This window comes from Eubalaena glacialis, chromosome 2, assembly GCF_028564815.1.
Source record: "Eubalaena glacialis isolate mEubGla1 chromosome 2, mEubGla1.1.hap2.+ XY, whole genome shotgun sequence".
Lineage (NCBI taxonomy): Eukaryota > Metazoa > Chordata > Mammalia > Artiodactyla > Balaenidae > Eubalaena > Eubalaena glacialis.
This window is the reverse complement of record NC_083717.1, coordinates 193,194,845-193,215,554: the sequence shown is the minus strand read 5'-3', so window position 1 is coordinate 193,215,554 and position 20,710 is coordinate 193,194,845. Positions and strand designations below refer to the sequence as shown.

The window sequence follows — 20,710 nt, the reverse complement described above, 5'->3', positions numbered from 1 at the left end:
TTTAAAATGAAATATTAGCTATTGCAACAGCTACACAGCAGCAAGAGGAACGACCACCCACAACATGGGTGAGCTTCACAGGCAGGATAGTGGCCACAGAGCACAGCTTCCCAAGTGACGGAAACACAAGCAAATTCACTGTTAGAGGCTCGCAGGTGGTTACCCTTGGGGGGGGAGGGAGGGGGGATGTTTCCAGATGCTGCTTACACAGAAGTGTCCCTCCCTGACAGTTCAAGCTGGGCATTTGTCAGTACAACCTTACACACACACACACACACGATTCACCGTCCCACTGCTGCCCCATCAAGCACCTACCAAGTGAGTGTCCTACTCAGAGCGGCTCAGTCCCGACACCCACCCTCCAGGTCAGAGCTGCCCTCAGAAGGGGGAGGGCGAGGCCTGGCCCTGCAGCGATGGACACCAAACAGCCCCCACCCAGCAGGACGCACCTGCCAGCTCTCTGACCCGCTCCACCACTGTGGCGGGCAGCTCTGCCCCTGCCCCCAGCAGAGGGGACAGATCTACTGTGTCCCTGGGACCGCTCCTCCGGGCAGCCCAGTCTGCCGGAAGTCCAGGTCCACCTGGCTGGCCCTGGGCCTGAGCAGCTTGGCATGAGGTAGGGGAGCACCTGGCAGCCCACTTCTCCACCCTCCTTGGTGCCTCACTCAGATTTGCCTCTCCCCACCGTCCCCCCTGCTGCAGTCCCCTCCCTAGCCTTAGGGGCTTCTTCCATGGGCTCCTCCAGAACCGGGGCAGCCCCCTCCTAATTCTGGGTGCAACCTCGCAGACCAGAAGCCTCGGAACGCCCCAGCCTACAGGTAGTACCCAGGACTGCCCTGGGCGGGTGGCCAGGCGCCAGCCGGCACAGGCTCTGAGGCCCACCCCTCACCATCCCACCAGGCAGGGGCAGAGGGGTGGCAACGCAGGAAGCAGTGTGTCCACGGCTGACCGCAGGTGCAGGAAAGTCCTTTATTGAGCAAGGCCGCCCTGTCCTTGGCCAGCGGAGGGTGGGGTATCCCGCAGGGCCTACGACGCCGACGGTGGGGGGGGGGCGGGGTGGGGAGTCGGGCCGGTTCCGCGGCCGCTCAGGCCTCGGCCTCGGCCTCGGCCTCGGCCTCGGCTTCGCCAAAGAGCGGATTAACGAAGTAGCTGCGGCTGGAGCTCCCGACGTCCGGCTGCGGGGCGGGGAGCTGCGGAAGCGCGGAGTCAGGGATCCGGCCGCGGGAAGTCCCACACCCCCGCCCCCGGGCGCCCCCTCACCGCCTCCGCCGGGTCCGCCGCGTAGAACACAGGGTTGTGGAAGCCCAGGGGCGCCCTAGCCGGCGCGGGGTCCGCCTCGTCGCGCCTCCTCCACCTGGAGGTAGGGACGCGCGTGAGCCCCGCGTGCCTAAGCGCCGAGGCCCCGCCCCGAGCCCCCGCCCCGCGTACCTGAGCCTCCCCGCGCGGCGCAGCAGCAGCGCCCCCGCCAGCAGCGCCAGCAGTAAGAGGAGCAGCGCGGCCGCCAGGCCGCCCGCCAGCCCTGCGCGCGGCCCCGGCGCGTTCAGCCCCGCCGCCGAGCCGCCCCCAACGGGCGCGCCCGACTCTCGAGCGGTCGCCGATAGGACCCCGAGGGCTTCGCCTGCAATGGAGGGCGCCGGCTCAGTCGGCCCCGAGCAGGGCGGGGCGGGGCAGAGGTGCGGGGCTGGGAAGGGGGCGCCCGCGGTTACCGTGCTCCGCGATGTCCGCCAGGAGGGCCCGGGCTAGGCGCCCCGCGCCGCCGGTCTCGGGCCCGGTCTCCACCAGCACCACCTGGATCTCCGTGTCCGCCTTCGCGCCTGAGGCTTCGCGGAGCCGGGGCTGGCGCGGAACCTTGGACACGGCCATTTGCAGCCCCTGATACTGGGGCTGGAGAGGGGCACAGAGTTGGCCCGGGGACTCCGCCCCTCGGCCCTGCGGGAACGTTGGGGGCAGGGACAAACGGTGGACAGGCGGAGAGTGGACGCCTCAGGGAGGAGACGGAGTGGGGCCCGGGGATCCCTGCGGAGAGGGTGGTCCCAGACCGGGGCTGCAGAAGGGCAGGGGCCAGGGTCGGGGTGCGGCCCCATTACCAGGGCCAGGAAGGCGTGCAACAGCCGCGCCCGGTACCGCTGCAGGTCAAAGGCCGGGCCATGGGTCAGCGATACGATGGCTCCTGAAGAAACAGGAAGGTGAGGGTCAGCACCGCGGGTCCGGGCCCGACAGGGAAACTGAGGCTGGGGGCGAGCCAGGGTGGCCAAGCCGTCCTAGCTAGCAGGGGCCGGGCGGGGCGCTCACCGCAGAGGTCGCAGCACTGCCCTTCGGGCCGGAGGGGGTCTCGGCAGGCAGCCTGGGGGCAGCGGCCACCCAGGGGCTGGAGCAGTGCTGCGCAGATCCACGGCTGCACCTGGAAGCAAAGAAGCGGCGGTCGGCGAGGAGCAGACCGCAGTGAGAGGGCCACGCGCCCGGGGAGGCGAGCGGGCCAGAGACGGCGGGGCGCGGCGGCCCCTGGCACAGTCCCGACCTCCGGCGCAGAGCCGGGCCCAGCCGCGCGGTGCCCCAGCCACCCCGCTGCGGGCCGCCCTCACCTCGGCGTGGCCGCAGACGCAGCCCGACTGGTCCGCGCAGGCCTCGGGGCCCACGCTCAGCGCGCCCGGCCCGTGGAAGCGCAGGCGGCCCGCGCGGGACGCCAGGAAAGCAGCCAGGTCCTCGTCGCGCGTGAACGTCTGCAGGTGGCCGGGTGACCACCGGAGCCAGCCCGAGGACGAGACAGCACCTGAATGCTCGGAAGCCACCGGGCTAGCAGGCTGGGAGACGCTCCGGGGAGCGGCACTGACGGGCAAAGGCGCGGAGCTGAGACCCCAGCCCCCGCCCCGGCCCGCGCGCCCGGCTCACCTGGCCCAGAGCCCGGACGCTGCGGACGCGCACGGTGCCGGCGCCCGGGCCGAGACCCACCCGGAAGGAGGCGTCGGACGGGAAGACGACGTCGTCGTGGCTGCAGGGCACGCGCTCGGCGTCCACGGAGAAGAGACCGTGCGCCGCGTCTCCGGAGCGCCACAGGCGCGGGTCGTGCCAGCAGAAGCGGTCGGGGTCGCGGAAGAGCGCGGGGCCGCCTGGGCGAGCGCGCGACCCTGAGCTCCGCCCAGAACGCGCCCTCCAACCCGGCCACGCTCCAACCCGGACCTCGCCGTCCCCTGCAGGCCCCACCCACGAACGCGCCCCCTCGAAGCCCCGCCCCTGGCCCGGCCCCCTCACCTGTGCTACAGTCCAGGTGCGAGCCGGTGTCCAGGGCGCTGAATCCAGCTCCTGAGGCCAGGACGAATTCCCCGTCCAGCGGCAAGAGCTGTAGGAAGCGCAGGCCGAGGCGGCGCCGCGCGGTGGACTGGGGCATCAGAGGGTCCCACTCTGCGCCCACCCCCGGTCCCCCTGTCCCTGGGGAGAAGAATCTAGACCACGGAGTGAGCAGGCGAGGTCAGGGCCTGGGGGCACCTCGCCCTGCCTGAAGGTCAGATAGGCCGCAGGGAATAGGGCTGCAAGCCAAGGAGCGAGGGGCTAGCCTGAGACCTGGGAGTGTGGGGCGTTTGGGGCAGGGTGACTCTTGTCAGGGCTATTGCCCTCCCCTGTCACCCCTGAAAAACTACAATCCAAGGGATCGTACGTTCCAGGAAGCCAAGCTGCTGGGGACTCTGGAGTCAGCCCTGAGCCTGTGAGGGAGGGGAGGGGCTACAGTTGGGGAAGCGGGTGCCAGAGGCAGCAGGAAGGGTAGTGGGGCCTTGGAGCCACCCGTCTCCCCCTCAGCCTGGGCAGCCCCTTCAGCACAGAAGCCCAGGCCTCAGGTGTCAGAGGAAGCAGGGCAGCGGGGAAGGCCAGGAGAAGGAGGACTGACTGGCCCTCCCCACCCCCCCACCCCCACCACCGCTCCAAGCCCCAGGACCCTGTCCCTCCTCCTTGCCCCCGCCAGGGTTGGGGTTGAAGGTGAGGGTTGGGCCAGGGGAGCTGCTCAGTGCAGGGGTCACGGGGGTTCAACATCTCAGGGGACAGCCACCCAGGGCCCAGCCTTGCGTCCCAGCTTGCTCGGTAGGGCCTGCTCTTCGGTCCCCCAAGCACTGGGCCTGACCAAGAGGCTGACACTGGGGAGATTCAAGGTCACAGGCCAACTACCTCCACAGCTGAGGGTGCAGCACTGTGACAGCAAGACAAACCCACCTGCAGGCGCCGGGGACGAGCCACGGACAGACGGACGCGATACGCCTCAGGAGGGGGAGGTGGGTACCAGCAGTGTGAAGCATGAACAAGAACTCGGTTTTCAAAAGAACCAAAGCGGGAGGTGTACATACTATACGATAAATGTAATAGCTGAAAGACAGCAGCAAAGGGCTGAGCGGGAGAAACCAGGAGAGATGGGAGCCCGCCCAACACTGAAGCACCAACATTCAGATACAAGGGTGGGCGGGGGGAATATCTGAAAAACAATGAAGATGAATTTTCCATAGTTGAAGAAAGCTGGGAAACCTCGGATTGAAAGGTCTCATTGAATGCCAAATAAGGAAAATCACAGAACACTATGTTCATGAATATCAAAGACGAAGAGAACATTCTAAAAGCAGCAGAGGGAACGAACAGATCACCCAGGAAGGAAAAAATTCAGGAATCGGGTTTCTCAGCAACAACAATGCATGCATATGACAGAACAGGCTGCCGGAAGACTTCTGGAGTCGCAGCCACCTCTAGACACACCCCTAGACACAGCCCTGCCCACCAGTGGGCAGGAACGGCCCTGCACTCCAGAATAGTATGTTACATATATTAAAAGATAATAAAAATACCTTTAAGCCTAAAAGACTTCAGAATGATTGCCACACAAAGACCTGCCCTGAAAACATGCTAGGAGAAAGTAAGAAGGAAAGAAATACAGAAGCTGAGAAGAGATATGGGAAGTAGGGTGATGAAATACTTTGATGAAGCTTATTGTTGTCTCTTAATAAATGTTTAAATCTAGGACTAAAATGTGATGGGGGACCGGGGAGACCACAAGGGCACGGACATACAGTAAAGAACTTACTTGTTCGAGGGAAGATACAGGTATTGAAAAGATTAAGAAATCAGGACTGCCAAACTTGAAAACCTGGATGAAATATACCAATTTCTAGAAAATTTTAAAATATTAAAATTGATGCAAGAAGCAATAGAGGGACTTCCCTGGTGGTCCAGTGGTAAAGAATCCGCCGTCCAATGCAGGGGATGTGGGTTCGATCCCTGGTCGGGGAACTAAGATCCCACATGCTGCAGAGCAGCTAAGCCCATGAGCCACAACTATTGAGTTCGCGTGCCTCAACAAGAGAGAGAAAACCCTCATGCCACAACTAGAGAGAAGCCCACATGCTGCAACGAAGAGCTCGCGTGCTGCAACTAGGACCCAACGCAGCCAAAACAATAAAGAAAAATAAATATTTTTTTAAAAAAGAAGCAATAGAGAATTTGAATAGACAAGCATTAAATGTTTGTTTGTTTGGCAACACTGTGTGGCATATGGGATCTTCGTTCCCTGACCAGGGATGAACCCGCGAACCTGAGAACCCGCGCCCCCTGCTGTGGAAGCACGGAGTCTTAACCCCACTGGACTGCTAGGGAAGTCCCTAAAAAGTTTTTTTTGTTTTTGTTTTCAACATTTTATTTATTTATTTATTTATTTATGGCTGCACTAGGTCTACATTGCTGTGCGCGGGCTTTCTCTAGTTGCGGCGAGCGGGGGCTACTCTTTGTTGCGGTGCACGGGCTTCTCATTGCGGTGGCTTCTCTTGTTGTGGAGCACGGGCTCTAGGCGCGCGGGCTTCAGTAGTTGTGGCACGCAGGCTCAGTAGTTGTGGCTCGCGGGCTCTAGAGTGCAGGCTCAGTAGTTGTGGCGCACGGGCTTAGTTGCTCCGCGGCATGTGGGATCTTCCCAGACCAGGGCTCGAACCCGTGTCCCCTGCATTAGCAGGCGGATTCTTAACCACTGTGCCACTAGGGAAGTCCAAAGAGTTTTAAATGTTAGTCAAAGACCTCCTGTTCCCTAAATTCCCAGTCCAAGTGTTTTTTATAGGTGAGGCATACTAAACCCTCAAGGAAAATTTAACTTCTTCTTACAGGAAGTTGTTCTGGAAAACAGAAAAAGAGTGAAAATTGCCAGCCCATTTTATGGGGCCAGTATAAGTGTGACTCCAAAGCCAAATGAAGGACAGTACAAAAGAAGAAAAATTATAGGCTCAGTTGAGTTATAAACGCAAATGCAAAGATCCTAAATAAAATATTAGCTGACTGGATCCAATAATGTGTTTTAAAAATACATGGCGATCATAGGGTTCATGTCCCAAGAATGCAGGAAGGATGGGATAGGGAACGCTCCCATCACGACTTCCCTGCAGTATGTACGATGGTGTCCCAGCAGATGGTAGTGGAGAGTCTTGTGCCAGCAAAATCAGTATGACAGAAGTCAAGTGTCTTGAAGAAGTGGCACACTTTGACCTGCACCTGAAGGAAGGTGCCAGGAGGACATCAGTCTTACCAGGACGGTTCAACCTCAGAAAACCTCACTAATAGGCTAAAGGAGGCAGGGGGAAATTACATTTCAATGGATGTAGGAAAAAAAACCTGAAAAGTTCAACAACATATTTATGATTGTTTTAAAGCTTCTAGCAAACTAGAAATAGATTAGAATTTCCACAATTAAATAAAGTTTATGTACAAAACCCTACAGCAAACATTACACTCAATGGAGAAACCTGACATGACTTCTCTTCATGTTGGAACAGGACAAGGATGCCTAATTTTGTCACTTTTGTTTAACATAGGGGTAGAGGCCCTGGACATTGCTACAAGGAAAGAAAAAGAAATAAAGGAGTTAGGGGGGCTTCCCTGGTGGCGCAGTGGTTAAGAATCTGCCTGCCAATGCAGGGGACACGGGTTTGAGCCCTGGTCCGGGGAGATCCCACATGCCGCAGAGCAACTAAGCCCGTGCACCACAACTACTAAAGCCCGCGCGCCTAGAGCCCGTGCTCCACAACAAGAGAAGCCACTGCGATGAGAAGCCCGCACACCTCAACGAAGAGTAGCCCCCGCTCGCCGCAACGAGAGAAAGCCCGTGCGCAGAAACGAAGGCCACACGCAGCCATAAATAAATAAATAAATAAATTTATATATATATTTAAAAAAGGAGTTAGGACTGGAAGAGAAGAGGAACAACGGTCATTATTTACAAAGATAACCAAATAGAAAATATAATTCTTAAAAATAGGGCACCATTCACAATAGAAACCAAACTATAAAGTATTTATAAGTTAACCAATACTACACAAAACCTCATGTGGACCGTCTTAAGACTCTAGTAAAGAGTTTTATGACCAACGATCTGAAATAGCTGGAGAGAAAATCCACGCTCTTGAATGGATGACTTGCTTGTATAAAGGTATCATTCATTCCCAATCAAATTCCAGGGTTTTGGTGGTGGTGCTGTTGTTACCTGATAAACCTACACTATAATCTCTCTGCAAAAATCAGATCCACAAAGAACTAGTCAACCTTGTAACAGGGGGGTGAAGAAGGCAAGTTACCCAGTGGGATATTAAGACAACTCGCAGAGCCTCAGAGTGGGGACAGTGTGGTGCCGGCAGGAGAACGGGCAAAAAGATCAAAGGAACTGCAGGAAAAGCTCAGAGAGAGCCCTCACTGGGCAGCTGATGAACAGTGACCGCAGCGCCACAAAGCCAGGGGGCAAGGCTGCTGGTTTGGAGGAGGACATTCATTGGAAACTGGGCTCATTCCAAGGAGGAAAAAATACGCCTGAAAAAAAAAAAAAAATACGCCTGGTTCCCTAGCTAGTGCCCCACTCAGCCATGTGCCCCTGATGGCAAAGCCGTGACTTAATAGACAGAATATATAGTTGATTATGGTTGTGACTGAGAAGCAGGAAAAAGATGCTTAAACAAAACACCAAAAACAGTTATAAGGCAACAGATTTTGCATTCGATAGATTAATAATGGGGGGGTTTCTGATCAGCAAAGGGAAACGCAGGCAAAGTCCACAGTGAGAAGACGCAGTATCTCAACAATCATTAACGGGTAGAAAATAGGAGATTCCCCCCAAACAAGAAACCTGGGCTAAGGGTAGAAATGGGAGGGGAGAAGGGTTCAGGAAGAGAAAAATCCCAGGGAGAGAAGTTCCAAACCAAGAGAAATGCAAATGAAATCACTGACAGTCGTTGTGCCTGTTACTAGGGCGACATCTCAGCAGCCGACAACGCTGGGGACCCGCGTGCAGCGGGGGTGGGAGGGGCCTCAGGCAGCGCTGGGTCCGTTCGGCCCCCTGTCCCTGGGCCCCTGGTCATTTCCCACCCGGGTCCTCCGGGAGCTGACCCCACGGAGCGGAGGAGAGGCAGGGGAGGTGGGGGAGAGGCCCACGGGGCCGTACGCAGGGGTACAGGGGCGCGGAAGCCTCTGGCCGGGGGGAGGGCTCGCGTCTGGGCGGCGGGGCGTGGGAAGGAAGGGGCAGATGGAGGGACCCGATAAACGAGCGAACAATGAATGAACGAATGTTGTGTCTTTTAGGTTCCCCAAGCTCTTCCAAAGGAGACCATCAAAGTAACGAAGTCAGCCAGGAGGAGCCCCCAGGTCCCGGCACCCTCCCCCGCAGCTGAGTCCTCTGCCCGCGGGTTCCTGCGAGTTCCAGGCACCCCTCCCTGCTCGCTCCTGGCCGCCGCCTGGTTGCCATGGTTACCAGGACGGCGGAGGCGGGTCCCCTCCGGTGCAGCTGCTGCGCCCCTACCTCCCCGGCTCTGCTGTCAACTCCTCCTCATCACTGCTCCCTCCGCACCTTAGTCTTTGGGTTGGACAAATGTGGGAAAGACATCCCGACCCCGGATCTGCGGGGACGGGGACATCCTGCCCCACGCCCCCTTCCCAGGCTGCAGGTGAGGGCGGGGCTCCACTGCGCCCACAGCCCTGCCCCACGTGGCGCCAGGCTCCCAGAATTAATGCCGCTTTTGAAAACAATCAATTAACCGAGCTGCCTCCAAGTGGAAATAAGGGGTCCCCAGATCCTGCATCTGGGCAAGAGATTGAGTCCCAGGCCTGGGCCCCCGGACTGCCCCTATTCACCCACAGAGTCCAGCGGCCTCCGGGTGAGGACCCCCACCCTGGAACTCACACTGTGAAGCAGTGTGAGAAAAAGGTCCCCTCGAATTCTGCTGGTGGAGTTTGAAGCACCAGGACAGGGAAAGGCTTTGGTGTGGCGGGGAGCGGGGGCTTTCCCAGAGCAAACCTTGGAGAAGACAGACTACAGGGGGGCAGGGGCCAGAGGCAGAGGGCAGTGGGGATAAGAGGCGCCCTCCACACCCCCCAACAAGGCTGGGGCATAGCCTGGGCTGGGATTGTAGGACCGGCGTCCCCCCCTCCCATGTGGGTCCCGGACCTTCCCGAAGCCCCTCCAGAGGCTGATGGCCAGTGGACTGCGGGGTCCCCCACGCGAGTGCAGGCCGGTCAGGAGGCAAGAAAGGGGCATGGAATTGACCCCGGCGGGACCCACCAGCCCCCCACCGACCTGGGGCCCATTTGCCACCCGGCCTCACCATGTCCGAGATGCTGTGACCTTCTCGCACCAGGACTGACACCGTCTGCAGGCAGAAGCGGCATCAGCGAGCAGACCCCACCCTTGGGCTCCCAGTGGCCCGGACCACGCCGGTCCCCACCCCGGCCCCAGTAGTGGGGGCCAGGCACCTTGTCCGCGGGGAACTCGACGGCGGCGCCCGCGCACGGGGTCCGGTTCTGGCTCCAGTTGGCGGCGGCGTCGAAGTCGGTGTTGGGGACCCAGAATTTGTAGGCGGCCCGCGTCAGCGCTGGGGAGGGGCCGACTGAGTGCTCCCGGGCCCCCGGCATCCGGGGTTCCCGCCCGGACGCCCCAGTGGCCCAGGGAGGACGACCTCGCCCGGACAGGCCCTCGCCACTCCCGCTCCCGGCATCGGACCAGACCCTGCAGGAGCCTGGCCACGACGCTCCCTGACGAACTCCTACGGGATCTGCAGAGCCCGCTCAAACGTGCCCTCCTCCGGGACGCCCGCCAAGATCGCCTCCTAGCCCGCCTCCAGTTCGCCCCGCGCTGGAGCCGAGGACCGGGCCAGGCAAGGATGGCGACGACCAAGGGACGGAGGCGAATGGGGCAGTGGAGGCCTCTGCCAGGTAGAAGGGGCTGGGGGGAGGGGGGGCCGCAGGACCCGTCCAGACGGGCTCTGAACTGGAGCTGCGTCCTGAGGGGGCCGCGAGGGGCTTAAGAGAGGGGAACAGGGACGGGGCTGCAGTTTTTAAAGTTCCCGCGGGTTGGGGGCCGGCCCCGAGGACACGCGCCGGCCTGGGCGCGACGGGGAGGGTCCGCGGCGCCCTCGGGGCCGGGAGGACGGAGGCCGGCGGCGGAGCTTCGGGCGGGGACCGGGGCGGTGCCCACGTCGAAGGCGGACAAGCGCCCGAGGGCAGGCACGGTCCGGGCGTAGGTCTGGCCCGGGCTCCTCGCCTCCCGCACCGCCCGGCGGGCGCTGAGCGCGGAGGGACCTGGAGGCCCGGCCGGGTGTCGCAGCCCCTCAAGCTCTCGCCGCCCGCCCCTCGGGGGCCCTTGGCCTCCAGGTGTGTCGCGTCCCCCCCTCCCCACCTCTTACCGCAGAGCTGCAGCCACAGCAGGACCCGGCCCGGCGCGCCCATCTCGCCCGGGCTTCCGCGTCTCGGACCGGGAGACTTTGCCCCGCGGGGCCCACGTGACCGGGCGGGGAGGGGCGGGGGCGGCCGGGGAAGGTTACACATTTACTTCCAGACCCGCCTGCAGCGACCCTTAGGCCCCTCGGAGGCGCCGGCCCCGCCCCCTCCCTCCCGCACACTCAGCCCTCCAGGACCTGAGGACCTTGGGCGCTTGTCAGACCGACTTGCCCAAAATAACGGGTCTGTTGGGGGCGCGGCGGGTAAACAACCTCTGCTCCCACACCCCCTCTGCCCCAGATGCAGCTGGAGCTGCACCCAGTCCGCCCACCTAGTGGGGCTGGGTGTCCACTCTCCCAAGCAGGCCCTCCTGCCTCCTGGGCTGGATGGACTGTGGATGGTGGCAGGTAGATGTTGCCTGGTGTCTCGCGTATGGAGGAATGGTGAGCGGGTGACAGTGGGTGCATGGTGAGTGGTGGAGCGTATTTGTGCTGGTTCGTGGATGGATGAGGATTGGATGGATGGGAGATGGTGAGTGAATAAACAAATGGACAGTAAATGAGTGACAGTGGATGGAATATGAGTAGTGCGTGATCAACGCGTGTTGGATGGTAGATGGATGCATGGATGGCGAGATAACGGATGGTGGATGGATAGAGGATCGATGGTTGACGGTGAGTAGACAGATGATGGGTGGCAGGTAAATGTAGATAGTTGTTAGTGGGTGGTGGATGGATAAATGGATGGATGATCACAGATGGTGGATGGATGGATAGAGGAGAGTAGATTGTGGAAAGATGGGCAATGGATGGTAGATGGTAGTTGGATGAAGAACAGTGTAAAGGGTGGAAGATGGAATGGTGACTGGATAAATGGATGGTTGGTGGGTGAAAGATAAATTGTGGATGTTAAATGGTCTATGGGTGGATGGCTTGTTGAGATGGATGGTGGGTGAAAAAAGGTTGTGGATTTTGGATGGAATGGATGGAAATGGGTGGTAAATGAGCTGAATGGTGGATGAATGGATTAATGGTGGATAAATGAATGGCAAATGGGATTCAGATGAATTGTGAATGGATGGTCGGTAGAGGGGTGGTGGACGGATGGATGAGAGTAGAGATGATGACTGGATATAAATGGATGGGTGGATGGACAGGTGGATAGACTGAATGAGTACAGGATGGGTGAATGGATGGAGGATAGGGGGATGCTGGAGGGATGAGTCTGGGGTAGATGGCTGTGTTTAATTGGAGAGGTGGGTGCTTGGCTCTCTGTATGATGCACATAGGGATGGATGGTGGTGAGTGGGTGGAGGATGAATTTGTTGGAGATGGGACGGTAAAGAGTGAGTGGGAGGGCAGATGGATTGGGCTTGGTAACCTGGATGGTTATGGGTGGTGGGGTGGATGGTGTATGATTATTAAGGGATGGGCTGTGAATCAATGGTGAGATGAATGGGGTGATCTGTGGATGGTGGGAGACCAACAGATGACGCCTTGTTGGTTATGGTTGCTGGAAGGGAGAGGAATAGTGGGTGGGCCATTGGGTTCAGGATGCCTTGGTGGTTGATGAGTGAATACAGAAGGATGGATGGAGGGGTAGATGATGGAGGTTGATGTATAGATGGAGGGCTGTGGGTGAAGGGGAACTACACAGCACCTTCTTCCCTCCCTCCAGCTCATCTGCCCTCTCCTGCATCCCCACCTACCTCTCACCTGCACACCTCCTGTCATAAGCACGCTTCTCTCTGACTGGGTCTTTGCTTCTCCCCAACACAAGCTATTTCATCCAAGGAGGATGGGGCCCACTGCTGGGAGCACTCAAAGCACTTTATGCTGTGGGTAGGGACAGAGACTTCTCTGACTAGGAAGGAGGGAGTGAGCACACCAGCTTGTCCCACCCTTTCTCCTGGGTGGGATCGGGGCACCTGCTCTCAGTGGCTCAGTGGTGCCAGATCTGTGTGGAGGGGTTGGCTCCCAGCCCAGCCTGGGATGGGGAAGGTTGGTCTGAGTGGTCCTGCGTGGTCCTGAGTTTGGCTTTGGCCACCGGTAGGGCTGACAGGAAGCTCCATCCTCCACAGCAGTCAAGGAAGGCTTCCTGGAAGAGGTGGTGTTAAAGCTGAGACTGGAAGGATGAGGTCACAGCTGCAGCCACAGGTTGGGTTGAAAGTGGCAGAACAGGAGGAGCCGGGGCTTGTCGGCTGTGGGGTGTTGGCGTCCATCGCTGAAAGGGGCATCCTTGAGCAGAGGCTGGAGGTGGGTCCAGCTATCAGAGGGTGGCCCAAAGAGGCATCCACACCGAGGCAGGAGGCAGGCACCAGCCGTGGCCCAGAGCTGCCAAAGGGTCCCTGGAATGACTCAGAAGCAAAGACATGAGGTAAGGAATGGCTGGACTGAGATGCAGTCCTAACCCTAACCCTAACCTGTGTTCACAGAAGGCCTGCAACTGCACGCACAGGTGCCCGGACACGCAGGTACATATATGTGCACACTCTTTCCAACCGGTCAGGACCCCAGTGAGAAGTAGGAGAAAATGCAAGTCGCAAAGAGAATTTCTTCCAGTAACTAGGAAATCCATGCAGCAGCTGCTTTAGGCAAGGTTGGATCCAGGGGCTTGGGCTGTCCGGTCTCTCAGTCTCTGTGTCCGTCTGTCTGGCTCTATCTTGGCTTGACTGCCCTCTGTGGTCAGCCTTCTTCTGGGAGACCTGGACCTGCTACCTCCCCAACTAGGCCACTGTGCAGAGTCTCAGTGAGGTTCCTGTTTCCAGCTGAGCACCAATCCTGTGGCCCGGAGTTGCTGTGCTCCGACTGGCCATTGCAGCCCTCCCTTGGTTGAGGTCACTGTGAGTGAGTCCTGCTGCCCTGGGGGTGTGGGTGGTCCCCACCCTGCCTGCAGCCATGGTCCCTAGTCAGACCACCCCCCCATCCCCACAAGTCTGTGGGGACAGAGCCATGTCCCCCCAGGCCAATTCCCCAGCTCCTTCTCCCGCACTTTTGTCCCTGACTGGCTGTGTGACCTTGGGCAGGTTCCTATACCTCTCTGGGCCTCAGTGTCGCTCTGGAGGGACTGAAGCTCCAGTACACACGGTTTTGTTCCTGGACACCAGGAGGAGGGGCAGGGGTGGGGGGAGGATAGAGGGCAGCCCCCCTCAGCAGGGCTTCCCTTTACTCAGGTCTCTGCACATGGTCACATCCCCAGAGAGGCCACCTCGGCCACAAACACCCCACTGTCAGCATCTGCCACCACATGCCCCGTGGGGCCCACAGGGCTTTGCTCACCCTCCTCACGTACTGCCTGCAACACAGGAGATGCTCCAAAAATATTCGTGAGGGGAAGGGATGGCTGGCATTTCCCCACGGCCGGCCGGTCACCTCCCAGGCCCTGCCGCCCCACGACCTACCAGCTCAGGGGCTCTGACCCCTGGAAAACTCCCCGCCCTTGGGCCTGTGGCCTCCCTGCAGCCTCCAGATTTCTCTTTGGGCCTTTTGTTCATCCACACGCTTGGCACCAGGCCTGCAGCGGGGCTGGGAGCGCAGCCTCCTGGGTTTGCCATTGGACGGGGAGACGGATGATGGGCTGGTCAGTGCTCTGAGGAAGCACGGAGCATCCGGGGAGGGCCGGAGTGTGCCGTGAGGCTGTGCGGGAGCCCTCAGGCCAGGTGGCCAGGGCAGGCCTCTGTGAGGAGGGGACATGCCAGCTGAGACCTGGGAGGAAGGGGCTGGTGCAAAGGCCCTGAGGCTCCAAGGAAGGCGAGAAGAGCACAGCAGGAGGTGAGGCCAGGGCAGTGTTGGGGGCTGGGTCTGATGTACATGAGGGGGGTGTGAACGGGGGTCTCCGCCTGGCTTGGAAGGGGCTGAGCTGGCCACCTGTCCACCAAGGGAGCACAGGTGGGGCAGCTCTGTTGTCCAGCAATGGGGCGCCAGGCTCGGATGCAGGCTGTCCCGGGTGTGGATGCAGGGCAAGGCCACACGATTCACTTAACCTGGTTCGTCCCTCACCTGCAAAGCCGGTGGCAGTGCCCGCCTCACAGGGCACCAGGAGATGCTCAGCCCTGGACACTCCATCCCTTTTCTGTCTGCGGACGCTGGGAAGAGGAGGACATCGGGGGAGACTGACCTGGGAGCTGCCCCCGGCAGGTCGCTAAGCCCCCCACCTTGGGGAGGGGTCCCACAAGGGTCCAGCCCGGGCCTGCGCTGTCCTGCCTGCCCGCCCCTGCCCCCTCTCCCCGGGGTGGGGGGGGAGCTTGTCACCACCCCCTACAGCCTTTGTATGGAGGGGAAGTTTGTCGGGGGAACTTCGCAGGCCTCTGGGCCCAGAGGAGCCACAGCTGGAGGTCAGAGACCTCCCGACCCCTCTCCCCCGCCCTGGGACTGGCTGCGAGGACAAGTGAGTGGACGAGACGGGCCACACGGGGCCGAGTCTGAGGGCCGCCACGAGGGGGCCGGACCCACGGAGGCTGCGTCAACTAGGTGTCCGCGCCCCAAACTCGGCAGGCGTTGGGAGAAGGGGGAGCCTCTGGAGCCCAGGGCCACGGCCACCGCGTGGTCCCTGACTCCCGGGGTGCCTGTCGGTGGCTGGAGACCTCTCAGCTGAATGACTGGAGGCCAAGTCCAGGGCCGGGCCACCCTGCCCAGCAGGCCAAGGTCACCTCACGGTGCTCTGTCCAGGTGTGTCGGCACCACTGGCTGAGCACACGTTCCCCCCCAAGAGCGCCTTCCACCCGGCCTCACGCGGCCTCACGACTGCCTGCGAGCAGAGGTGCTGCTATCCCCATTTTACCCACAAGGAAACGGAGAGGTGCTGGGCGCGGCGGGGGTCTCTGCCTGCAGCCCTGCATCCCCGCATCCCCACCCCGGGGCCAGCCTTCTCCTGGTCCTCAGATCCCAGCCCACCCCCGGGGCCTGGCGGGGGCAGTGGCTGCCTGGGTCTCTGGGGTCTGCCCTCCGCACTCCGAGGCCTCCCCTGGGGTCCAGGGGTCACCCGGGAGCAAGGCCGGGGCCCGGGGCTTGGGTCACTCAAAGCCTCCTCTCAATCTCTGACTTCTGATCTTGTGACCGGGCTCGGGACGAAGCCTCCAAGCAGCCGAAGCTGTGCAGGGACAGGCGCCCTGGGCCTCTGCGGGGTCAGCGTTGGCGCCGCTTCCCCTGGGGGGTGGGGTTGGGGGAGTTAAGAGGCCGCCGACGCCAATTTCGATCCCACAGCTGGAAACGACCCCGTGAGGTCCCAGCGGCCCCCAAACAGGCCGGCCACATAGGAGACAGCAAAGCGCAGGGTGGCTCCGGGGCCGCGCCCCCTCCTCTCCAGGCCTCGCTCTTCTTACTTAAAACAGACCCTGCAGAGCATGGGCGTCCGGGGCACATGCGGGGGACCGGGGCTCCGGGCACACTTCCCGGGCCGGCTCGGTCCCGGGAGCGTGGCGGCGTTTCCGCCCCGGCTGCAGAGGGGACAGCGGCAGCGAGTCCCCAGCTCCCCTGGAGCCCCCCTTCATCGCAGGGCTCAGAACAGGCAGCCCACCCCGCGCCCGGGGCTGAGGGAGGCGGCGAGGGTCCCTCCGCAGGCGGGGACCAGGCTGCCCCCGGGCCGACTGCGGGGACCGAGGTGGGGCGGGGCCAGGCCCCCGGGGAGCCGCCGGGAGGCCCCGCCCTCAACAGCCCTGCGGCCGACCGGCGCCCGGGTCTGCGGCCTCGGCCCAGGGGCAACCGCGGGGCGGGCCCTTCATCCTGGGAGTTGTTGCCGATTCTTGCCCCGTAAGACGCAGGGGAAAAAACTCCAAAAGGGGGAAAGGATCCGGCTTCCGAAATTCCAGCTGAGCGGCCCCTCCGGTGGCGCTGGAAACCCCGCGGACACGGCTCCGCGCGCTGCCCGCCCGCGGCGCCGTCCACACTGCGCGCTGCCACCCGCCAGGCGCTCCAGCTTCAGGGCTGAGGGGCCCCCGGGGCCTCACTCAGCACCCGTGGTGGCATCAGGTCCGAGGTGGGGCGCCAGGCCGCAGCGCCCAGGGAGGAGGGTGGAGCGCAAGGGGTGCGTGGACCTGGGACCCACCCACAGACGGAGGGACTGAATGTGCCCCCCTCTCTGGCAGCTCCTGTGGGGGGGGACCCAGTGTAGGAAGAGCTGGGGGCCACGGGCTCCCCTGCAGGGCTCCGGGTGCGGGGTGGGCAGGAACACTGAGCCCCTGGGGCCCGGGCAGCACCCCTGGGCCAGGCCCCGAGCCCCTGGGTGGGAGCAGCCTTGGGGGCTGGTTCCTGCGCTGCCCCTTCCTGCTGCCCGGTGGGTGCACGTGGCGGCCCGGGCCCCAGGCCGTGACTTAGAGAAGGGGTGAGGCTGAGCACGGGCTTCGGGGGCTGCGGCGGCGACACGTGGAGGACCAGGGCCAGTGGGGGAAGGGCTGAGCGGTCCCCAGGGCCTTCGCGCTGCCTCGCGGTGCTGAAAAGCAGCCCACACACCTGGTGATTCGGGGGAACACCGTGGGAGACGCAGGGCTTCCTGCTCCGGGGCCTGACCGCCCCGGGGAGACCGGCCCGCTGGTGCTGAGCCGGGCAGGCGCGTGCTGGCCCTGTGCCCCCAGTGTCCCTACTGCGGGTGGCTGCGTGGAAGGCGCCGCCCGGAGGCCCCACAACCACCCTCGGCGTCAGCACTGGCGGGGCCCACAGCCAGCCCCCTGGTTTCAGAAAGGAGGCAGACGCTGTCTTTCCCCTGACACGCGAGGAAACCGAGGCTCAAAGAGCCCGAAGTCCCACAGCTGATAAAGTGGCGGAAATGGGACAGGATCTCCGGGAGGGTGAGGGCCCCCTGGCTTGCTCTGGACCGAGCCATGGACTGGAGCACGGCTGCTGGGTGCACAGGCCCCGGGGACCCCCTCAAGGTAAAGCCACCGCCTGAAGGGAAGGCCGGGAACCACGGCAGGACCCGCGGCACCCTCTGCAGGGGCCTGACCGCAGGAGGGAGGGGCCCCCTCACGGCCTGTGAGTCAGTGTGAGAGAGAAACCAAGACTCCCAGTCAGATTTATTTTCCTCTAATCAGACAGTTTAGCATTTCAAAGTTTTGCATTCTACACTCTTACAAACTTTAGTTATTAGCATCAGAAACATAAAAACGTTGCAAGACCTCAAAACACAAATAAATACCAAATAAAACCACACACAGTATACAGTAAACAAAAATATCAAACATAATAATGCTACCAGGAAGTCAGCCATGTTGCTAACCCACAGTAACAACATGATTATTGCTGGGCAATAACTTACACTGTCCTTTTGTGTTTTTTTTCTTAGAGCAGAAGAACACGGGACGTGAATCACTGGTCACAATCACTTGGACTGTCGAGATGGGTCCTCACAGCGAGCGGTTATACAGATGCAATTTTTAAAACAGGCAGGTTAAAAATACAGAGTCAAATGAGAGATTGGCCTTCTTTGGTCTTTGTTTTGGGTAAGAGAACTGAACACAGAGGGTGCCATCAGAGAAAGAATCGATTCTGGAAATGCGACACAATTGTCTGCGTGGATTTACACGCTTCCTTTACCACAGACGTTATTCTACAGAGAATTCTTACAGAAATCCTTGAAAATCATGCCAGCTTTTGTGTTTACCGATTAAGTCGTTGAGTTTGCTGTGGAAGTTATCTCACTGGTCTAAGGGGACTGAGTTACGACCCGATCACCACGAACTGTAGGAGTGGTGCAGCCGTCCTGGACTCCACCTCTCTCGTCGTGAGTTCACAAGACAGACTCTAGACACAGCAGCAGTGGCAGAAATGAAATGCGAGCACTGCTTGGTGCCACTCGGGCCTCCGCAAACGGCACCAACCACCTGTGGCCTGGGTCACCTGAGCCCAGCAGAAAACGCCCGGGACGCTTCCAGGTCTGCGCCCCGCCCCCGCTGCCCCGGGGCCCTGGTGACAACCAGCACCGCTCGACAGACAGCAGAGACGACCGACCGGGTCACCTGCCCTCACTGGAGCCTCACGCCGACCTTGTCTGACCTGACCCTAGTGGACACGTTCTACTTTGGAAAAAACACAACTATCAAGATTTGCAAACAGAAGGCAGAACCATGGTCTTGGGCTGAGAAGGAGATTGGGTGACAGATCCCCCCTTCATGTCACAGATGCAAAGGAACTCCCGGAATTCCCCCCAGCTCTCCTCGGCGGCCTGATCAGTAAAGATCTGGACTAAAAGTTAAAAAATAGTATTTTACGGCTCCGCGTGAGCCCTTTCCACCACTGATAATCACCGCAAGCAAAGGGACACGTTTTGGAGAGCGGAGGTGTGGGCAAGAGGCCCCACGAGGAATCTCATCTCCTGCCCAACCTGTGAAGACAGGCAGCGATGCTGGGGCCGGAAAGGTCTGCATCCAGCACAGGATGATGGTCACTCCTCCACGTGCAGGCGGGAAGAAGGAGCGGGCCTGGACGGCTGGAGGGGCCAGCGCGCCCCCCAGGGTGCACTCGGGGTCCCGCCTCTCTCCCCACCCCCTCGGGGCCCTGCTGTGCGTAAGGGTTCGTCCAGCCGCCCTTTCCTCTGCCTGATGTTGCCCAAGGGCTGCAGGATGCCGGGCCCACCGCGGGCGACCACCCCCATGACACTGAGAGCGCAGGGGGCGTCGACAGGGACGTGTGGCCCCGGGCGGCTGGGGACGCTGCAGGAGACGAGCTGCTGGGGAGAGGCTGCGCCATCCTGGCCGGCGTCTGGGGGGCCTGGTGGAGTCGGCCACCGGGACAGGGAGGTGACAGGAGGGGGCAGGAGGGCCGCCTGGCCAAGAGCCTCGGCTCAGCTGGCAGCTGGGCTCCAGGGCGGGGCCGGGGTGGGGTGGACGGCGGCCCTCCTCGTCGGCCACTCGGTGACGGCGCCTGACTCGCTCTCGGGGGCTGGCGCCACCCTCTCGTGTGACAGGTCTCGGAGCAATTTACCCGTCTCCTCTGCGTCACCACAAACCTGGGAAACTGAGAACCCCAACCTGTAAAGAGAGGCCCAGGTGAGCCGCCCGGGCTGCTCCAGCCCCAGAGCCAGAGCCCGGCACTCGCTGAGCCCGCCCGGCCGCCGGGCTCCGCGCTGGCCCCGCCGGCCCGACACCCTGGCCCCCCACCCCTGACCAGAGAGACCCGCAGGCAGGCGGGCCCGGCCGGTCTTCATTTCCAGGACAGGCGACGACGGGGAAGCAGGGGCGCTGACCCTGCATGGGACTCGGCGTCGGTTCCTCTGCGGCACTGGAGCGGTTTTGTTCTGTGCGGAATTTGTCACTTTTGGTAAACGGGAAAAGTGCACCCACGTGCCGTGTCCGGCACCCGTCACTTGTCGCTGGGGCCCTGGTGGCGGGAGGGCCCGCGGGCACCAGGGAGGCGTGCGACCCGCTACCGCCAACCGTCACCGAGCCACGACCTGAAGCTCCCGCCGTGTCCCAGCCTCCCGCCGGGGGACAGTGAAGCTGGGTCCCTTGGGCTCCTGGGTGGCGGCCAGGGGCCTGGCGTCTCCCACCAGGAGGAGCTGCTGGAAAAGTCCCCCCACCAAGGGACGGATGCTTCTGGGGCGCTGCCAGCGACCCGCCCCCAAGAGGATTCCAACCCAGGGGAGGGAAAGAATTTTTTTTTTACCAGACCGAGATGTTGCTTATCCTGAATTTGTTCACATCGCCCATACTTTTCGTGAAGGGGGAGGAAGTCCGTTGGTAACCCCTGGCCTCGGGAGAGCCACCTGAGGCCGGGTGGGGCCTGCTGGGCAGCCTCCCTCCCCCGGGTCTCCAGGGCAGAACCGGGCCCAGGCCTGGAGGAGGTCTGGGCACTTGGAGGGAACAGTGGTCCCACAGCACCTGCAGGAGGGCCCTCCTCTGTGAGCGGGGACACACGACTCCTTACTGGGCAGAACTGATGACACTGATTCGCCGTCAAAGCAATTCTGGGGTCAGGGGATGGGAAAGAAAAAGAGATGAAGACAACTGAGCATTTTAACTGCCGAAGGGCAGGGCAGGTGCTTGGAACCCATGAGGTCACTTATGGAAGCCTGG

At 61.3% G+C, this 20,710-nt stretch overlaps 1 protein-coding gene across 1 annotated transcript; it reads right to left on the bottom strand.

Annotated features, from left to right (window-relative positions):
* Nucleotides 1-950: 950 nt before the first annotated feature.
* Nucleotides 951-10,752, bottom strand: AMN (amnion associated transmembrane protein). Its single transcript, XM_061181308.1, has 12 exons — nucleotides 10,674-10,752; nucleotides 9,745-9,863; nucleotides 9,597-9,641; nucleotides 3,250-3,337; nucleotides 2,890-3,107; nucleotides 2,583-2,720; nucleotides 2,293-2,401; nucleotides 2,088-2,170; nucleotides 1,707-1,884; nucleotides 1,429-1,618; nucleotides 1,261-1,354; nucleotides 951-1,190 (listed from the first exon to the last, which is right to left on the bottom strand). Exons 1-12 carry the CDS (start codon nucleotides 10,714-10,716, stop codon nucleotides 1,086-1,088), a joined length of 1,410 nt encoding a protein of 469 aa, XP_061037291.1. The 5' UTR covers nucleotides 10,717-10,752; the 3' UTR covers nucleotides 951-1,085.
* Nucleotides 10,753-20,710: the final 9,958 nt, after the last annotated feature.